The sequence below is a fragment of the Capsicum annuum genome, chromosome 12 (genome assembly GCF_002878395.1).
Source record: "Capsicum annuum cultivar UCD-10X-F1 chromosome 12, UCD10Xv1.1, whole genome shotgun sequence".
Taxonomy (NCBI): Eukaryota; Viridiplantae; Streptophyta; class Magnoliopsida; order Solanales; family Solanaceae; genus Capsicum; species Capsicum annuum.
Window position 1 is genome coordinate 27950780 of NC_061122.1, and position 22758 is coordinate 27973537.

General features: G+C 32.8%; 1 protein-coding gene and 1 pseudogene across 1 annotated transcript; one reads left to right on the top strand and one right to left on the bottom strand.

Moving 5' to 3' along the window:
* Positions 1–12606: 12606 nt before the first annotated feature.
* LOC107849341 (tubulin alpha chain-like) lies at positions 12607–14121 on the bottom strand. Its single transcript, XM_047401536.1, has 4 exons — positions 14044–14121; positions 13869–13886; positions 12892–12969; positions 12607–12846 (listed from the first exon to the last, which is right to left on the bottom strand). Exons 1-4 carry the CDS (start codon positions 14119–14121, stop codon positions 12607–12609), a joined length of 414 nt encoding a protein of 137 aa, XP_047257492.1.
* Positions 14122–16949: 2828 nt separating this feature from the next.
* LOC124889578 lies at positions 16950–19774 on the top strand (annotated as a pseudogene).
* The last annotated feature ends 2984 nt before the right edge of the window (positions 19775–22758 follow it).

A 22758-nucleotide genomic window follows, 5' to 3' on the forward strand; every position in this document is an offset into this window, starting at 1 on the left:
TTTTGACTTTTCAAAAAAAATAATGCGATTACACCAAAAAATCAAAATTATAAACAGTATATTAATATTTCTATTATATTTAATTATGTACAAATTCTATCCAAATTTGATATCTCAATCCAACGACAGGCTCAAGTCCAACAAGTCCAATATCCTTTATATATATATAACCCTTTACTACACAACCCTAATTCATTATTCACATCACCATCTGACCTTCTCTTTATCAGCGCCTCCTCTCACTTAAATATCATCTCTATCTCTATATTATTTTCATTTTTCAGTAATTCACTTCACTGATTCTTACTGTTGTCAGGTTCGGCTCTACCCATTGAAAAAATAGGCAACCGCCTTAGGCCCCAAATTTGAGAGGCCTCATTTTTTTTATGCAATAATAGATTATATGTTTTTTGTAAAAGAAATTATTAAGTACTATTTGTAGAAAAGAATAAACTTCTTATATTAAAGTAAAGAATTATTAAAAGTTTGATGTATTTAAATTTTAAAGTAAAATCTCAAGAAAGATTAAATGCATTAGTTATATGAACGTAAAAATAATTATTAGAAGAAATCGACTATAAAAAAATATTAACAACTTTGCATCTCAAAATATTTAAAATATAGACTTTATAAATAAAAAATATTTTTTTCGTTAAAAATTTAAGGCCTCCGCTCAATTTTTGCCTTAGGCCACCGAAGTGCTTGAGCCGCCGCTGACTGTTGCTAAGCACTCAAGTTCAATCGACCTTGAGCACTTACTTCTGAGCCTAAACGGCTCAATCGACCAGTGATCAGTCAACCTTGAGCTCAACCGATCGATGTTCAGTCAACCACAACGATGAGTCACTTCTTTCAAAATCGTTGTCTCTCCAGCTCTCCCTCACGACTTTGGATTCATACCACAACGACTAAGAGACTGGCAAAAACTAGTTTAGTCGTAGTCAAATAATGACTAGTCGCTTTTCTCTGATTCGCTGTTGTTGACTCTTTTTGATCTGGTGGTGCCTCACTTCTAAATATATCTGATCTAGTATTTTTTTTATTTTTTATTTAAATTGGTAGTTTAAGGCTAAAGGCTGAAACTAATGAAGAAATTATTTTATTTTCACAGACTGAAAGTAGGGTAAGTGAAGGTGGGACATCAAATAAAAATATTTCAACTTTATCTCCAAATAAAGTTGAAGCTACCATTGAAGATGAAGCTTCAAAGAAAAAAAAGGTCACGGGACCTAGGGCAAAATATTGACAATGGTTTGACAAGATCATTTATGAAAAAACTAGAGTTAATGAAGCAAAATATAAGTATTGTGGAAAACTTTATGCAATTGCTACAAGCGTTAATGGTATTTCATCAATGAATAATTATATGATTAGTTTATGTCCTTACCATCCTAATGTTGTTGTTGATGACAGTCAAATAATGTTTTTTTATCTACCGTCTTCTACGGATGAAAAGCAAGGGACATTGGGCACTTGGACATTTGATCAAGCACGAAGTAGGAAAGCCTTAACCCAAATGATAGTTGTTGATGGGTTATTATTTAATTTTGTTCAAAATGAAGGTTTTAAAAATTTTATGAGTGTCACAGCCGCCCTTTCATATTCCTTCTCGTGTAACCTCGACAAGAGATTGTTATCAGTTCTATAATGAAGAAAAATAAGTTTTAAAAAAGTTTTTCAAAAAAAAACACGTTCAATATTTATCTTATGATAGATACTTGGACATCTATACAAAAAATTAACCTCATGTATTTAACAACTCACTTTATAGATACAAATTGAAAATTGCATAAAAGAGTGATAAATTTTTGTTCGATTTATAGTCATAAGGATGTTGACACGGCTGCTTCCATTACTAATTGTTTCCTTGAATGGGATTTGGATACTATTTTTAGTATTATAGTTGATAATTCTTGTTTCAATGATGTTATAGTGATAGAAATATTTAAACAATTAAGTAATTGGGGAGCTAATATAATAGGTGGTCAACACATTCATGTGAGGTATATGGCACATATCCTTAATCTTATTGTACAATATGGGCTAAAGAAAATTGATAAGTTTGTCATGCACGTGAAACAAGTTGTGCAGTATGTTAAACAATCTGTCGAGAGAGTTAAAATGTTCAAAGAATGTTGTAAATCTCAATTGATAACTTGCAAGAAATCATTATGTTTAGATGTTCCTACTCGATGGAACTCTACATACTTGATGCTTGAAATGTCATAATAGTTTGAGCTTGCATTTGAAAGATATAGTTTCAATGATAATAATTTTTTGAATTAATTTCGTACCTCTCCTTGTGAAGATGGAACTAATACAGATGTCTTTACAAGTAAGGACTGAAAAAAAAGTGACGGCAATGGTAAAAAAAATTTAAAAATTTAAGATCTTACTTTGAAAGTTTTCAGTTTAGAATATATTACTAACAGTGTAGACTTTGTGAAAATTATGAGCTTGATCTTATTTTGAAAGAGATGATAGAAAATGAAAATTCTAATTTGAAAAAAATGACAACAAATATGAGAAAAAAAATTAAAAAATATTGCAGTATTTCAAAGAAAATAAATAAAATGATCTTTATTTCATCTGTGTTGAATCCCCGCAACAAACTTGAATATGTTCCTTTTGCAATTGTGGACATATTTGAAAAAAAAAATTGGGGATAAGCTATCTGATTCGGTGAAGACATATATAAAAGCCTTATTTGATCATTATGTTAAAAAATCAAAAGTTCTTCATCTTCATCTACTTCTTTTTATTCTAGAAACTCTTCATTTGTAAGTGGTTATGAAAACTTTCAAAGAAGAAAAATGACAAGAACAAGACAATAATTTGAGAAGCATAACGAAGTTAGTGAAGGTTCAAGCAGTAAATCTAGTTGGAAAAATATCTTGCTGAAGAAATTGAGCTAGCTTTGAAAAAATTAAATATGTTAGATTGGTGCAAAGTTAATGAGCCGAGATTTTTCATATCACGAATATGGTTGTGATGTGTTAATCATTTTTATTTTCAGTGTCTCGTATAAATGTGCATTTAGCACAGGAGATAGTGTTATTGATCCTTTTAGGAGTTAATTGACTCTTAAACTTGTGCAATCTCTTATTTGTCTTCAAGATTAGCTTAGACGTGAACCTACTCTAATTCATATCAAGAAAGATTAAGAATATCTTGAGCAACTTGAAGTTGGTAAGAACTTTATGATTTTGTATTCATTATATCAAAAATAATTTCTTATTTATATTGCATATCAACTAACAAGTGTCTCATATTTTCTTAGAATGGCTTGTAGTGAAATTGAGTCTAATATTGTTGAAGTGTAGTTGATAACGAACAAATATGAATTGTGGTTGATGCGAAGTGTGTTTTTTGATTCCTCCTCCTCCTCTTCTTCTTCTTCTTCTTCTTCTTGATTTGAATTCAGTTTTCTTGAATGAAAACTTCAATTTCTAAATTTCTGTTTTCTTGGATTGTAGATGACTATTTTGTGGACTGTGATGACTGTTTTATGGACGGTAGTGCCTATTTTATGGATTGTGGTGGTGGTTATTATGTGGAATATTGGTGGCCATTTTGTGGATTGTGGACTAATGACTTTTTCGTGAATTGTGGTAGTTGTTTTATGAACTGTAGTGATGACTGTTTTGTGGAATGTTGACAATTGTTTTGTGGACTTTGGTGATGGACTGTTATGACTTATGTTTGTGTTAAACTTACTATGTCATGTCTAGACTCTACTAGTGTATCTTCATAACTTCATCTACTTTTTCTAGACTCTAGTGTATCTTCTACGGTCTTCCTATCTTATTAATTCTTATGCTTATGCTTATGTAAATTTATGCATAATGCAGTTATGTAATTATGTTAAGCTTATGATTATTTCATTTCATTTCATGCATGATGGACTATTTAAGTTTGGGAATGAAAATCAAGTTTGGGAAAAGCCATTTTTCTAAAGAATTATCAACTTTAAAAGACCAATCGTGACAAGGCCCACTACTTTGATCTTCAAAATTGAAAAAAAATAAGAAAATTAAACTGAATTTATAGAAATCAAACTTAACTAGATTTATTTCAGCTCGATTACGATTGTCATTTTTGTCAAGCCGAAAATAAAAAAAAATAGAATGATATTAAATAACTGAATCAAACAAATCGAATGTTCACCCCTATTCATAACTCCTCAATCCATTTTCTCTCTGTAACTTTTCCATACCTATGTCCATCATTCTTTCTCAATTTATAATTGTTTATTGTGTATATATTTATCAAGAATTTTTATGAAGGAATGATTTATAGTTTTTATTTTTTTTATTATTGGAAGTAATCGTCAACAAATTCGACTACGATTTCAACACAATTGGTGGGAAAATGTGAGAACTAGTAAATAGCATTCAATTGTGAAAAAGAATTAGTGTTGAATTACTTTGGTGAGATGGATGAAAATCATGAAAAAGTTAGATTTAGTAAATCATGTCGGAAAATGAAAGAATTTATTTACGTATAACTTAGATTCAATTTTATTTTAACATGTCTTGGTCACAAATTATAATTATATAAAGAGTAAATATTCCTTTCAAATTACCTGATGTTATAAGAATTCGAGTTCTCAAGACCCCAAAAAGATAGGTTATAAAGGCACTTGTCGCGGCGAATCTTGACAAGTAAGCCTATCATAAAAACCAATACATGAAGAGTGAAAACACAAAAATAACCCTAAGGTAAGGCTCCTAGAACAAAATCGAACCATAAAAGTATAATAAATGCGGAAAGAAACATAGCAATGCAGCCATAACTCCCAAAACTATGTGTAAACAGTATAAGAACGGGTCTAATACAACTCAAATCCAAAAAATATACATAAAATATCCAAATACAAGAGGAACTCTGTCTCTGAAATGAAATTCATGACATAGTCTATAGAGAAAGGTAGTAGAAGAAATCCGGACCCCTGAAAATCATCAACTACCTTGAAAGCTCCAACAATCGTCTGAGTCCAGCAACGTGGGGTGCATTCGAACCTGGATCTGCACCAGAAGGATACAGTAAGAGTGAGTACAGTCCACTTGTACTCAGTATGTTTTATAGGCTAATCGAGCAAAGTAGAAAATAAAGTACACAAAATACACACTAAGAACATGTCACCTGCAATCAGAAAATGTCCCACAATGGTAGCCCACACACTTGCTCTAACAATTTTAATATATATATATCATAAATACAACAACAATAAAACAAGTATAACACAAGTATCATTATATCACATCCAAGTATAAACAGAGAAGAATATGTATATACAGAATGGTCAAGTATAAGTAACAGGGTATAAAGCAAGTATATATATAACAAGTCAATACGTAAATTCAATCAGCAAATGCAATATATAAGATGATAATGCTAATGACGATGAGGATGTGATGATGATGATGATGCATGAGGTTGACACACAGTCTTGTGCTTGACACACAACCTTGAGCAATATTCAGTATTTCCAGTGTTTTCAATATTTCCAGTAATTTTAGTATTTTCAGTGTTTTCAATATTTCTAGTATTTTTAATATTTCTAGTGATTCTAGTATTTTCAGTGTTTCCAAAGCACATACATAACATAAGACATAAATCAAGTACACACATATGAAAATAAGTAAATATAAAGCAATAAAACAAACAAGTGAACTGGCATATCACGACATGAGAATGATGAAGTAGGGTTCACAACCATTCGAAATGAGTACTTCCACAACCAATCTACATGATGTATTTCCAGAAACCAATCCATATGAAGTATTTCTAAAACCAACCATACTTTTACAATTTTATAACCACGTGAGCCAAATTTTTACTCACTATTTCCACCATCCAACAATTTTTCACATGATTCACATTCCCACAAAGTATGATTATATCATAATACGACAAAGGCTCCATAATAGGAATTTCTAACAATACAATACAATTATTCTCGGGTATTCAAGGCTATCAAATCATCACATAAGATCCCGCACGGTCACGAATATCACTTGATATATCAAATTTAATAATTACATCACATTTAGGCCCCCCACACGGGCACAACATATAGATAGCCATATTTCATAATTGATTCCCACCCTTAACATGTATTTTGGTATACAAATTAACTACCTAGCCCAGTCTAAAGAGTTAAGCCATAACCTATCTCGAATGTCGGAACTGATCTACTACGCTTCAAACCCACGACCTTACTTCTCATGAAGAATCCCGAAATCAACTAAAATCAAGAAATATAGAATGTACACATCAAAACAAATTCAACGATACTCATATTGCCTAATTTTGATTCGGGCTCAAAACGGACCCTCAAAATGGGTTTTCAAAAAAAGAAGAGAAAAATCATAACTTTACTTCAAAAACGTGCTCCTCATACCTTTAGAAATCTAGAGCTGAAAACCAAGTCAAATTGAGTCAAAAACAAGATTCAAATCGAAGAAAAATTATTTTTAAGCTTTACTGGGTAAAACCTTTGAAATCTATTTAAAATTCAAGAATCGAGGATGGCTTAAAGATGAAATATTGGAAAAACAAGTAATTATAGGATTAGGAACATTATTCAAGTAAAAAGGAGTGAAATTTGGAGTTAAATCAAGTAATAAGATTTGGGGAGGTTTGAGAAATTAAATCAAGAATTAAAGTAATAAAAGGATGAATCTCACCTTAAATCCGTAAAAGAATCAAGAAATAGACGTTAATCTAGCTTCTGAAACACCCACAAGCTTTATTTTTAAACTCTTACACTATTTTAGGATTTAACTCTCAAGAAGCAAGGTGAAAGAATGAGCAAAATCGAGGAAAAAGGGGATATTTATACTTGGACCAGGAAACCAGGTATTTAAAGCATTACCCTTTATTTTCCGGGTTGCACTAGTAACCTGGTGCATCAAATTTTTAAGTCCCAAAACGGACTTCGATGGAGTGCCTGAGATTCGCTTGGAGTCTGATATACGCAAATGAACTATGTAACTACACTAAATTTGACGTTTTGAACTCAATGACTATATTAAAATTTTGAAAAGATATCGTTTTCACAGAGTTGACCCCCAAAATTCGAAATCACAATTTTCCAAATCGCGGGTTAAAATGAGATTTAAAAGTCATAAAATCCAACCAAATATGTTACCACCATAAAATTGGCATTTTGAACGCATTGGCAAAGTCTTATTTTTCATCCGATGTCGTTTCAACTAAATGTGGGTCCCACGTCCATATTTTAAAATTTTCAAATTTTTAACCAACAGGTCAAAATAAGATCAGGTGCATCGGGACTCGAACTAAAGGTCTACCTAGCTGAAAATTGACAATACAAAGTTGTTGGTGCAGTATGGTCAGTCATCCATTGTACGGATCAAAAGAAAACCCCACAGGTCCATAATAAGGCCCTCAAAACCACCAAACTATCATAATTCGCACAAAAGGGACCAAAATGCATCAAGAATCATGTCAACCACCCCCCACACCCCAGAAATACCATAATGAAACTATATGGAGGGGTAAAATAATCAAATTACATAGAAACACATATTTCACATATTTCATCAAATTTTCAGGTCGTTACTTCATCCACCACTAAAAATCTAGTTTGTCCTCAATTTTAAGGCAAAGAAATACCTGAATCAACGAAGAGCTGGGATAAGAACTATGCATATTTTAGACTCGAACTCCTACGTAGCCTCATCTACATGTCGATGTCGCCATTGAACCTTAACCACCAGGATAACTCTGGAACACAATCGTCTAACTTTCCTAACCAAAATGGAGATTAGCTCCTCAACAAAAGACAACCTCTCATCTAACTAAACGGACTCTGAATGAATGACATGGAACTCATCAGGAATGTAACGGCGAAGCATAGAAACATGAAAAGCTGGATGAACAGCTGATAAATCTAGGGACAAAGCCAACTCATAGGCCACATCACCAATGGTCCGATGAATCTCAAATGGACCAATATACCTGGGTCTAAGCTTTCCCCTCTTCCCAAACCTTACTATACTTTAAATAGGTGAAACTCAAAGAAAAACACGATTACCATCCCCAAATCTCAAGGTATGAAGCCTATGATCAACATAGCACTTCTGCCTACTCTGAACCTTTCTAAGTCTATCTTGAATATTTTGGACTCTGTCTAAAGACTCACGAAGCAAGTATGTACCTCGAGATCTCACCTTAAAAATATAAAACCAACCAACTAGGAAGCGACAATGCATCAAAAGGAGCCATATCTATACTAGAATGATAGTTGCTATTATATGAATCTGCTAAGCCAAATGCTACTCCCACTGGCCACCAAAATCTATCATACAAGATCAGAGCATATCCTCCAAAATTTAAATAGGCCACACTAACTGACTGCCAGTCGGGGGTGAAATGTCGTGCTAAGATCAACCTGAGTACCCAAGTCATCCTGAAAGGTCTTTCAAAAGTGAGATGTGAACATAAAACCACAATAAAAAATAACGAACACCAGCATAGCATGCAGATGCACAATCTCATAAATGTAGACACGGGCCAACCTCTCAACATTGAATGAGACCTAAACCAAAATAAAATGAGCTGACTTGTTCAATCGATCCACAATGACCCAAACACTACCAGAACTATGAGATGTACGAGGAAAACCAGTCACAAAGTCCATGGTGTTTTTTTTCCACTTCCACTCGGGAATGGGTAACCTCTAAAGCAAACCACCAAGTCTCATATGCTTAGCCTTCACCTGTTGATAACATAGGTAATAATCTATAAAATCTACTATATCATACCTCATACCACCCTACCAGTAGTGTTATCTCAAGTTACGATACATTTTAGTAACCCTTGGATGGATGGCATATCTGAAACAATGGGCCTCCTCTAATATCAACCTAATCAAGTCACCTATTCTCAGCACACAACCTATCCTCCAATCCAAAAAACTCTATATGAATCAAGTGAGGCTTTCTTAGCCTCCCTACTCAATACCTTATCTTAAATCAACCTCAATCCAACATCTTTAAACTGATGAGCTCAAATTTACTCCATCAAAGAAGATCTAGCCTCCATAAATGCTAAAATTCTCCCATGTGTCTAAATATCAAGCCTAATTATTTGGTTATGTCGTGACCAAGACTACCCCCTAGTCGTAATATGGTGCTTGGAACTATAAGTAATCCCAAGCTAACCCATAAACTGGCATACTATTTGAGCAACTAATTTAAATTGTATAAAAACTAAATTTACTAAGTGGAAACATGATCATAAGAAAGTTAGAATAAATGTAATACTGATAAAGTTTACATCATGATAAAACTGAAGAAAGAAACTTGTATTACATGTAATGGCTTTGACTGACTATCTATGAAGCCTTTACTATACAGACTACAAGTAGCTGGGACATGCCTCCAACTACCACTAATCAATACATAAGAATAATAACAGTATAGTACATGAACTACAACTAACTGGAGTTCCCGAAATAGAAAAAATCATCACCTGCTTGTTGAGAGATGAAAGCTATTTGACCCTGGTGTATGAGCTACATCTGGTACCTACATTATGAAGGATGTAGCCACAAATGCATATATGTGGTCAGCACATTACTGAGTATATGGAGCCATGCACTAAATCATGGAAATATTTAAAACATGCTTTAAAACTGAGGATATAAGTTATTTGATGAAATATACATTTAAACATAGCTTTATGTGAAAATTGTAAGTCATAGTGAGATTTTATAAATCATGAGCTGAAAACAATTTTGTAAGCTGGCAAGCAGTAAAAACATAAATATTGTATATAAATCTCATGTAAAGTTGAACATGCTGTAAAATAGAACTGAGGATTATGTATGGATACTGGGCATGGAAATATGAACATGCAAAACTAAGAATGCAAGACCAAGCATAAACATGTACTGACATAATCTGAATAACTGATATCTGAATGATTGAATAACGGATTTTTGAATACTTAGTCATGAAAACCTGAACTGACATACTCTAACTACTGTAATGAGACTGTGGGAGCTGACTAGAATCAACATGCCCAAATTTGAGCTATCAAAGTCCAACTTTTAACCCTAGTTGGAAGGGTGTTGGTACCTTTCTAAGGGTACCAACACATGACTGACGATGTGGATCCACACGGCTGATGTTATGAAGGACGAGAGTGCTATGCCTAAATGACGGGGGACACATCATAATCTATGGTGTCATCGTAGGTATGGAACGTAGGGACTGCTACTAACAGCTCATGCCTATTTGACGGGGGAGCCTCCATCCCTACGTTCACTCGGTACTAAGTGTTACTCCCAACTGAATGACACTGGTATTATTATTAGTTTAATAAAATATGGTACTGTACTGATAAATGCTAAGCATAAATATGATGATCTGAATATGATAATAAAATTATGGTCTAAATGACTTGTTACTTGAAAATGAAAACATGTAAAAACACATAGGTATCGGGTGTTCATAACCCTCCAGCACTGAAAGATACTAAAATATGATAACAAAGTTTAAAAACAGTGGTATGAAATCATAGTTCAAAGACCCAAAACATAAGACATTTTAGTAATTGAGTGAAATACACGAACTTGAACATGGAGATGAGTTAAACTTGAGAAAACAACATATTTACATGATTTAAATTATAACTCAAAGATTTGACAAGGAATCACTTGAATAGAACATAAGTAATTGAAATTTGAAATAAACTAGTTTACATAGGAACATATGTTGACATGGCTTGAATTCAAATTACTAATTAATACATAGATTAAGTTCATAAGTTGCATGGATAATTTTATAAAATAGAATACAGTCCATACTTTAAACCAAAAAGAAGGGTTTTGGGATCAATGGGTGAAAGAAACCCATTGATAAATACTCCACATACCTCAATGGTTAGATTCGTGAAAAATAATTGAACTTGAAAACTTGCACTCATGAATTCTTGGGAGGAAAAGCTTGAATTTTTCATTCTTGGGAAGGGGAGGGTTTCTACGAGAGTAATTTTGGGGATAATAGGTAAATAATGACCTTTTGAGTGTTATAAGTCGTGTTCTGGATGACTAGGGTTGAGGAGAAAGGACCAAATCACCCCTTTGACCATTTAATCTTAAAATTGGAAATACAACATCTCCGCATCATGAACCTTATAGCGAGGGAATAGCCTACGTTGTTTTAATACCCCACAAGCTCCTAGATAAGTTTCCAACTATTTATTATATGTTTAAAGGATCCCAAGCAATTATGTTAAGCCATAATTAAGTGTCATGACCTTTAACCTTATGTGTGAAGTATTTTTTATGTGAATTATGATCAGAGAAAACACTTAGAGCAAAGTCAAGTTGAGAACACTAGTATCGATTGAGTTTAAGTATCCCATGCTACAAGGGTCAATTTTAAATGAGTGTAATTCCTAGTATATAATGATTAAGGTGTCCTACTATGTATCAAATAAAATATGTTTAAGTATTCTTTCTAACACAACTGGGTTCACCTTAATCCAATATTGTAGTAGAAAGTTATGCTTATTTTACTTAAGAGTGTCTGACTGTCAGAAAGTGACGACTAAGTTGACGAGTTGTCAACTAGGTGATGACTAAGTTGATGAGCCATCAACTAGGTGATGAGACATTAACCCTAGTCATCAACCTTAACCAGAAAAGAGAAAAAACCATCTAGAATTAACTACTAGGGTGACGGGACGTCACCTAGTTGACGACTTGTCAACCTAGTCGTCAGTTGAGGAAATTCTTGCATTTTTGTTAGTTTCTTTAGGGGTATTTTGGTCTTTTTCTCACTTCAAACCGTAATCCCCATGACTTAAAATCATCCAATAAGCTTTGTTATCCATTACTAATCAGTTTTAAATGCCCTTATTGCTCTCCATTCTCACTACAAAAAAGGGGTCAAATTGTGGGGGTTAATTTTATGAAAACCCCCCACAAAATGTAATTTCGGCGGTTCATAAAACCCCCACAATACGAGCCATCACAAACAAGTTGCGGCGGTTTTTTCTGACCCCCATAATTAATTTGCGGTGGTCATTTTGCGGAGGTTGCAACCCCTCATAATTAATTTGCGGCGGTTATTGACCCCCCGTTATTCTAAATTTAATTCTTTTTTATAATAATTTTTTATTTAAAAATTGCAGGGGTTTAAAACCTCTGCTATTTTTTTTCTTTTTAAAAAAAAAATTAGTAGGGTCTATCAATTTCAATTACTAATTATAGATTCTAATTTTAGCTCAAATTTAATTATTCCTTTAGGCATAACCTACAATCCAATTTTTATGAAGAATATTCAATATTTTTTTCAGTCACAGCTCCATTCTACAATTCTGGAGTACTTCATACACAAAGAAACAACACAATGAAAAAGTATCATATGCTAAGATCATAAACCCAGTGTAGGATGAAAACCAAGAACATACTAAAAAAAACACATGTTTTGATACCACAATTCAACACAAGAAGTAAGTCTTCAGTAGTGCAACATAAAGAAAGTAGTAACTCAAGAAAATAAAAATAGACTACATCATTGCTCAGTACTCATTATTGTCTTCTCCCTCACCTTCATCATTTCCTTAAGCACCAACCTCCTCATAATCCTTCTCAAGGGCAGCAAGATCATTACGGGCTTCACAGAATTCACCTTTATCCATGCCCTCACCATCATACCAATGCACAAAAGCATGCTTAGCATACATAAGATCAAACTTGTGGTCAATTGGTGAGAAGACCTCAACAACACTGGCAGAGTTGGAAATCATGCACACAACCCTCTGTAGCTTAGCAAGGTCACCACCAGGAACAACAGTAGATGGCTGATAGTTGATACCATACTTGAATCTTGTGGGGCACTAATCAACAAATTGGATGGTGCGCTTAGTCTTGATGGTAGCCACAGCAGCATTAACATCCATTAGCACAAAAGCATTCGTATCATTCTGCATAAAAGTATTTCATATGTGTCATGCCTATAAAGATTTGTAAAGCATCAAGAAGCTGATTCCATATTAGCTAGTATAAGGCTCAAATGATAAAAGAGGCATAAAAAATGCATCATTGATATCCCTGCAACTTTAATTAAATGATGGTCCACCCCCATTGTGAAAGTGCTATCCAGCTCGGCCAAGTATACTTTTTAGTGTGTTGTGCACTAAAATGACACGAGGACAACAAATCACATTCATGTTTATGATTGTTGAATTTGTTTTATTGAAAACTTCTTGTATATTAGGCCCAAGTTTTATTTCAGAGAAGAAACAATAGGATATTTTACAATTTACCTAAATCTAATGTTCAAACTACATAGCGTCTATTTAATCCAGAGACAATTACAATTATTCATCTCCACATTTCTAACATTTGTCCAAGAACATGAGGATTCAGGTTACATATTATAGGCCAAGATGTAGTCCTCTTAGGAAAGAGCTACAATTAGACAGTGTTAAACAAACAACTACTACTCTATCTGAACTGCTCAAGACCAATGTGAATAGAAATGCATTCTCTCATTTTCGCTATAGTAAAAAACTTCAAAACCTTAAAATTTGTTGAAGGAAGAAGAGAATAATGGCGTTTATCAAGACACCATTTCAAAAAGAGAAAAAGCAATTGAGAGTTTTGAAAATTTTTGAATTGTGATATTCAACATTCAATATTATTATCATAGAAACATGAGCAATCATATGGTTGATTTAGGTATTCATAGAAGAAATTAGAAAGAATAACCTAATGTTAATGAAAAGAGAGAAGAAGATACAGAAGAAATTGTACATACCTTTCTAGTTACTATTTCTCAATACAAGTCGACGTTGCCTCTTCACAAGCAGCATAATAGTACCTCAGAGCTCCACTTGACCTGCAAGAGGATCAAACCTCCATTTATTGCAACTCATCACTCATTATTCATTACTTATTAGTCGGTTGTTTTAGTGTAGTAAGTCTTTACTTTCATCAATGTCTTATGGGAAATCATTACTGATTAGTCATTACTCTTTCTTTAGCTACCAAAGTACTCTATTGGATGCCTCTTCCTCTTGTCTTGTCTTTTGTGTTGGATGCCTCCAAGGAGACACAAGAAATTCTTTTCCCATTAATTATTTTTATGGTTTCTAGCCCTTCTTGTTGCTAAGTCTTAGTATCAACTCTAAATCCTGCCACATTAACTTAGCTCTATTTATACCTCGTGTTGACCGGCTACCTTAATTTTTCTTGGAATTAAATACCCCATCTTTAAATAGTACTCCTTAATAAATCCAGCTAGCTCACCAAAGTCATTGGGTCAATTCTTTGTCCATTTCTCAGCCTCACTAATTCACTTACGCATAGTCATAGGGGTGTACAAACCGAACTGTTAAGTCAAATCAAACCGATGAATCAAACCAAACCGAGGAAAACAACCGACTTATAGTTTAGTTTGATTGGTTTGGTGTTCAAAAAAAAATGATCATTCTTGGTTTGTCTTGGTATTAGCAAAAATAAAATGAAACCGAACCTAAACCGAACCGACATAATACATATATAATTTTAATTTTTTATACGTAAAAAAAATTACTTATAATCTACTTTATAATTAATTTTATAACTTTTTTATATTATTCTTGGGCCTTTAGTTATAATATTTAGGGAAAAGGACATGAACTGACCATTTTAACAAGAAATGACCCACACTATAAAAATATGAACAATTGGAGCCAGTCGGCCCAATTTATTTCCTTTTTTATCCACTTGGCCCAAAACCACTCTCCTTACATAATTAAGGAAATTAAATGCTCTCCATAGTTGTTACTCTTAAATCACTTTTTTTTTCTAAATATACTTTCTCAAATCTATTTTTTTTCTCCTCTAATATGCATCGATCAATCTACTGTATTTTATAATCAATATCAAAAATTGATTTGTTGTTTCTTGCATTGGAGCATTGAAAACTATGGACATGAAGCAAAAAATAGGAAATAAAGGAAAGTTAAAATTAACGGGTAAAGCGGTCAATTTTGACCTCAAATTTGTTGTTAATGATGTTTATTTTACAGAATCATTACATACAGGTTTGTACTTGAAGCAATGTCATAGTTCTTTAAACCTGAAGAAGAAAACAATAAAATAATAAGGTCTCAATGTAAGAGAAAAGCCATGTCTTGGTTCATGTTCTTCTCAGAGGTTGATTCAATCACGGCGAGTCGGAGATGTTCTTCTTAGAGGCTGACTCAATCAAGGTGAGTCGGAGATGTTTTGATGCATGTAAAGATTAAAAAAAAAAGAATATACCAATAGATACTCTTTTATACCAGATTGATACACATTTTTTAAAAGCGAGAAGGGGAACGTTTGCATGCACATACAGTCTCTATACCCAATTAATACTTTTTTATTCTAGTTTGATACACTTTTATACCACATTGATACACTTAAAAAAGGGGGGGGGGGGGGGAACCTATGGATGCATATACAGTCTTTATACCTATTTAATACATTTTTATGTCACATTGATACACTTTTATACTACATTGATATACTTTTTAAAAAAGGGATAGGGAATTCTTTGCATGCATATGCAATCCCTATAGTCAGTTGATACTCTTTTATACCACATTGATACACTTAAATTCAACATCATATATCCACTAACCTCCGTATTTTATCATTATTGAAACTAAAACTGAAGTTGAAGCCATTATTTTGTATCAATTTTGAGCAAATTTACAATGGGAAAAAAATTATAGGAAGCTAATTGAGATTTTTGGAGATTTTATACAAAATTTATGGAATAAGAAAGATTAATTGAAGTATCAAAAAAGGTAAAAGAATGGAGGTTTGGGAGTTTGAATGGAAAGGAAATTGTGAATGAAAAGGAAAGAAAGAAAGAGAAAGTTACTTTAACGACATTTTCGGTTATGTTTAAGCGTATGACGGTGAAGGTTAGCTAGTGAAATTAGTTTGTGGCTATTTATAGGGTATTTAATTTGAGTTTTATTTTTATGATATTATTTTAGTTTTAGGTGGTATTGCTGTCCTTTTCCCTAATATTTATCCATTAGTAATAGATTAATATAAAATTCAATATTAATATACAAACCTATAACTCTTCAATTGCTTCACTTTACATTTTACTTTCCAAGTTTTTAGAGAGTTCTCATTATTTCCTCATCTTACTTTCATCTTAATTTTCTCATTCTCCTCATTCGTCAAGTTTTGATTTAGGTTTGTTTCTCTTCTTTCTCTTTTTTCTTGTGGAATTATGTTATAGTTAATTATTTTATTGAGTTAAATTTTTAATAAGTTGTCTCCAATTCTTCATTCTTCTTTATGCTCACATTTTATGTGAAGAAAACTTTCAGACAAGCTATTGTAACTAGTGACTTACAAATTGAACCACTGAGTATCCACATAATATTACTTTGAGAGATAGTAGTTTAAACGTCTTAGTAATTTGCCAACTTAATTTTAATTGGAACTACTCTATGACTATTGTTTTTTTTTTTTTATCTTTTTGGTGAAAACATTTAATTTTTTCTTCAATCACATTATAATTGTAAAAAAAACAAGAAAAAAATAGGGAAACCAAAAAAAACAAAAAAAATGATTAAAATCGAAATATAAAAATCTATTGTATATTGGTTTGATTTGGTTTATAGATTTAGAAAACCGACATTGTTGGTTTGGTTATTTCAATGAAAAACCGAACGAACCCGACCTATGTACACCCCTACGCATAGAGAATTAGTACAACATATAGTGGAGTTAGCACTAAAAAATATCCCACTCAAATTGATTAGTCCTCCAATTATGACATATCATTGTGTTACCTAAAAGAAATTAAAAGAGTTCAGAAGATATTTTTTTTGTAACTTAGGATAGATTACCTGAAGGTGGAAGTTTTAAGATCAGACGATCATTTTAGATTGCAAATTAGTTAGGATTTATGGAACACAGAGGCCAAGAAAAGGATATGAGCATGCCTAATTCTATGGGTTATAACCACCCACCTCATCTTAATCAGCAGGAATCATCATCCTCTGTAACAAACAAATTCCCTACTGCTCCTATTGATAATAGAAGAACAAATGAACAAATTATCCATGGAAATATCATTTTTAGCAGTAACCAAACCCTAGATCGGCATAATCTTACTCAAACTTCAGATCCAGATCCAAATCTAATTTGACAACTATCAACAAGTTCAGCAAGAGAGAGGAATACTAGCACCATTTGGTACAAAGAATATCTCAAAAATGATGCTAAAATATGGGAGGACATGTACTAGATGATTGCGGAGAATTCATGCCAAGTGGAGAAAAGGGAACATCGTAGTGCCTGAAATGTGGATTTTGTGATTGTCACCGCAATTTTTATCAGAAAGAGACCAATGATGAATCACAAACACCTGGTATGCATAGAAATAATAGCATCAACCACCATATACACACGCAAACTCCGCCTGGATATATGAATAAACTAGATAAAAGATCATTTTATCAAAGAATTGCAATCACAATTCTATTGCAAGACGTTGGACTCCATGGTAGCTCACATGGTTTTATGTCAGTTAGAAGAATCTCCCACAAGAAAGAATAAAACTAAGGATTTTAGGAACTAAGTTTAAAGACTCACAATTTTATTCAGATACTGTTTTACATAAGTTATTATCCATGAGATTTCAGGTTTCAGTTTACGTATAATCAAGGTGAGTTTTTTTACACTTAGCCTACATGATTTGAAAGTATACCTAGATTTAGTTCTACTTATTCTACAAAATTAAAGATTTAAGAAACTAAGTGTAGTGATTTACCAGCTTATCAGACTATGTTTGTTACTCATGTCTTAAGATACTTCAGCATTCAGTTTATTTCAGTCTCCTAATAAGTCTACTTGCACTTAGCATGCATGTTTTAAGATTATGTATCTATTTAGTTTTACTTATTGCATTCATTTCCACTTACTCAGTACATTCCAGAAGTACTGACAATATATATGTCTGTGTGGCTACAGTGTCTCATAATGTAGGGACCAGTTGTAGCCCTCACATCATAATCAGATAGTTCGCAACTTCGAACCAGCAGGTATTGAGTTCTTTTGGTTTGAGGACTCGATTCAACTATAGCTCTACTATCATTCTTTATTCAGTCATATTTACTAGGGATAGTTGGGGGTCATGTCCCGACTACCTGTAGTCAGTACTAGTAGAGGCTTCATAGATGCTCATTCAGAATTGATGTATTTACTTTCAGTTTTGTTTTGTATAACTAAAGTGTAAATGTCTTTAACAGTTTTATATTGATCATATTCATCAAAGACATCTCTTCGCTTATTTCTTTCAGATTTATGTATCTTATTTAGTTGCTCATGAGTTATGCAAGTATCATGGGTTAGCTTAGGATCACGTGTGGTTATAGGCATCGTATGACGTCCAGGGTGTAGTCTCAGGGCGTTACAGTGGCACGGACCCTAGTCTGAGGGAATAGCCCTCAAGGCACGGACCCTATTTTAAGGGAATATCCTACGCGGCGCGGACCTATCGTGGACCCTTACTATTTCTTACGAAAGTGGTCATAACTTTCGTTTGGGTATTAGATTAAAGAAAAATTGATGTCGTTAGAAAGCAATTCAATTAACTATAATTTGGTGGGTCTTAAGATGCAAAATTACACATATGTAAAAGTTATACATGATAAAAGATGACCCTTGTAGTATCAAATACCAAAATTTGGCTAAAATAAAGGCTCTTAGCTCAACTTTGCTCCAAGTAATTCCTACGATCAATTTTAACCTCAAAAACATTCTTAACACTAGGATAATGATCATGAAACATATATTCAAATGCAAATCATAGGATTAGGGTTCACACACGTAACAACGATGGTCTGATTTTTAGCTCAAAAATGCAGGGTGTTACAAGTCAGTTAAAGATTGAACCTCTAAGGACAAAGGCCTCTCCTTGGTCAAAATATGCCCCAAGCTACCCATGTTAGTCGACTTCTAGCTCAAGGCATCCGCAACTACCTTAGCCATGCCCAAATGATTGAGTATGGTCAAGACATAATCCTTAAGCATCTCAAGCCAACGACACTGCCTCATATTAAGATCTCATTGGGTGAAGAACTACTAAAGGCTACCATGATCCAAGAAAATCTCACAACGAAATCCATACAAGTAGTGCCTCCACAACTTCAAAGCAAACACAAATGTGCAAATACAAATCATGGGTAAGATAATTCCTCTCATAAGACTTCAATTAATGATACACATAAGCAATTACCATACCCTCCTGCATCAACACAACACCTAATCCAACACCTAAAGCATCACAAATCATGGTAAAGTCCATGTCAGTAATACCCCATACTTTTCTTAGTCCCATTTAGTTCCTAGTGTGTCAAGGGTCAACTAAAAAAGTGTATAACTCTTCATACATATAAAATTTTCAATCTCTAGACCCACCAACGGGTAGATAATTGAATTAGCTTTCCAACGGTACCAAGTTGGCTAAAATTCGATACTCGGTTGAGAAGTTATGGAGCTTTTAGTGAAAAGCAATAGAGAACCGCGATAGCATCGCGTCGTAGTGAAGTGCAGATTCACAATTGTTCATTTTCCGCTGAAGCACCATAATTACACTGCGTTGTAGTAAAGCTTAAAATCTCATTCATCCCTTTCCAGTACCTCACCGCAATTGTCCAGTGTCGCACCAGAAATCACAGTGCAGTGCAAAATGGCACTCATCCTTTTCCAGTGATGCAACTTAATTAAGCTACGTCATTCCATGGTGCAAAATGGAACTCGTCCCTTTAATAGTAAGCCACTGCAATGGTGATGCATCGTGTTGAGGCCCAAAATTGGGATTCCAGTTCTGAACTTAATTTTCTAAAGGGCAATTTAGTCTTTTCCCAAGCCCCCATATCATGAAAAAGATTGGATTAAACCTATTCTAAGCCCAATACACTCATTATTCAAAAGATTTATCTCCAAGAACACCCTAGAACTTCAATTTCAAATCCTCAAGAAACCCAAATTCCACCATTCTCTTTCCAAGATAACCCAAAATTCAAGATCTTCAAGAAACAATCTTCAAAGGAACAAATAGAAACTCAAAGTTCAAGTTTCTTCATCTATTCATCAATTAAGGTATTTGGAGTTTTCAACAAGGATAATCCTTTCATCGTTGTTCCCAAAATTAGTTTTAAAGTTGAATTTTATATGAAATTAAACAGGGGTCGGGACATCCACGAAATCCTAAAACAGTTTAATAATCATCATGCGAGATGATGCCATAAAATGCAACAGTTAAATTTCATAGAATTTAAACATATAAGCACATAAACAGTTTAATAATTAGTCAAAGAAGCTAATTAAATATTTGGTTAGAACCTAGTTAAAGTCCCTAGAAGAGTCGTCATTTCTGTTTTGGCCTTTTTTGATTTGAAGGGTTTGAAAAATATTATTTTCGGCCTTTTAAACTGTTCTAAAACTTTAAAAAAAAATTGAAACAATTTAAAAAATTACAGAGTCGCAACTTAATTTTTGAGAAAATATCAAGAAAAACTAAAAATATTACTTAAAGATAGAAAACAGAAAAAATCTTTTAAGTTTAGAAATTCTGAGTAAGCGGTTCCTATTAATACTCTTGCAAGGTTGTTAAGGAACCAAGAGTATACTCTAACTTGCGGTAATCCAGACTATTTGAAAATAACTTTTTGACTAACTTTAAAAAGGGAAATTGATGTTTGAACAAAAAAAAACATTAAGGAAAATTGTCTTCAAGATTTGTGCAAAATAAATTTTGATGACTTTGCTGGGATTTTAACTAAGTCTAAGAAAACTAAGAACAATTAACATATAAAGGGGAAAAGGAGAGACTAAAGGACTTAGGCCATTAGGCCCAAATCATAAACTCTGTCCTAAGCTAATTTGGGATTTTGACCCATCTTCACCAGCCCTAATCTAAATACTTGGGGTTTTGGCCCATAACCCATCCTAAGCTAGTTTTCGGACCTTTGAGGCCCAAAATTTGCTTCGCCTGTATTAAATTACAACTTTAGTTTCGAGGTTCAAATTAATGACTAAATAGATAAATAAATAAATAAATAAATAAATAAATAAATAAATAAAGAATAAGATAATAATAAGAATCAAAACTTTCCATGTCTCTTAGCGACCTCATCAATGAGTTTCGACTTATTTTTCTTGTTCTTCTATCTTCTTGCACCCGCACTCCATATAATCGACTTTGGGTTTAAACTTCAAACTTGACTCGGATAGGTGGGCCTCATTGGCCCATTACAAAATGAAAGATGAAAGGAGTCCCTTTGGACTCCAAAACAGATTCATGCAAACAAAAAGATAAAACAAAAAAATTAATATGTGTTCAAAAATTCTACACTTATAGCTAAATGATGAAATGAAAAATATAACATTCTCAAGCATAAAGAAATAGTAAACTATGATATCAAAGCAAATCAAATTATCCAACGAAAAGGAAATTAACACATCTCTTAAATAATCTTACAAAAACTGAATCTAACACAATATCATTAACTAGCCCTTGAAAAGAAGACATGGATCCACAAACATAGTTGTATAAAATTTGAACAAATATTTTCTATAGATTTACACATATTTACACCAAATACTATGATATGATAAAGTCTAAGACATGCTTTCAATAAAGAAAGAAAAGGGGAATGAGCATAAGATGAGAAAAAAAAATTTGTGGCATCTTGAATATGAAATACAAGACATACTAATGCAACAACACTTTTTCAATACCAAGTGGAGTCAATCAACAAATTTGAAGAAAAATTTATGATATCAAAGCAAATCAAATTATCCAATGAAAAGGAAATTAACACATCTCTTAAATAATCTTACAAAAACTGAACCTAACACAATATCATTAACTAGCCCTTGAAAAGAAGACATGGATCCACAAACATAGTTGTATAAAATTTGAACAAATATTTTCTATAGATTTACACATATTTACACCAAATACTATGATATGATAAAGTCTAAGACATGCTTTCAATAAAGAAAGAAAAGGGGAATGAGCATAAGATGAGAAAAAAATTTTGTGGCATCTTGAATATGAAATACAAGACATACTAATGCAACAACACTTTTTCAATACTAAGTGGAGTCAATCAACAAATTTGAAGAAAAATTTATGGTAGTATGTGAGCAACAATGGGACGTCTAAATGCACAAAAATACTTTAAGAAATAAATCAATAGGCGAGGTGAAGCAAATTGCATATATGAAACAAGTTTGAGAAATTATATTCAACGACAACATAGGAAAAATAGTAAAAGATTAATCTAAGAAAGAATATTCAATTGTGCCAAATCCTATTTTAGTTCTATACCATTTCAACAAAAATTATAACCCTAACAACTTTTCAATCTAAACAAGAAAAAATCAAAGATAATTTTGACCACGAAAACGAGTAACTCACTACTTCAAATTGAGAAATAATTTCACAGACCCTTAAAAATAGTAACCATTCCTTTTCGATGTAAAGAAAACAACTTTACATACTAATATCAAACATATCCACCAATAATGAATTTAAACAAAACATGAGCACGCATTTTAAACAAAAATCAAAACTCTATCCATAATAATTAAAAATAAAGTCAAAAGGCGAAACAATCAATATTAACTATTTTTTTCAATATACAGAAAACAACTTTACATGTTAAAAAACAAACATATCTGCCAACAATAAATTTAAACAA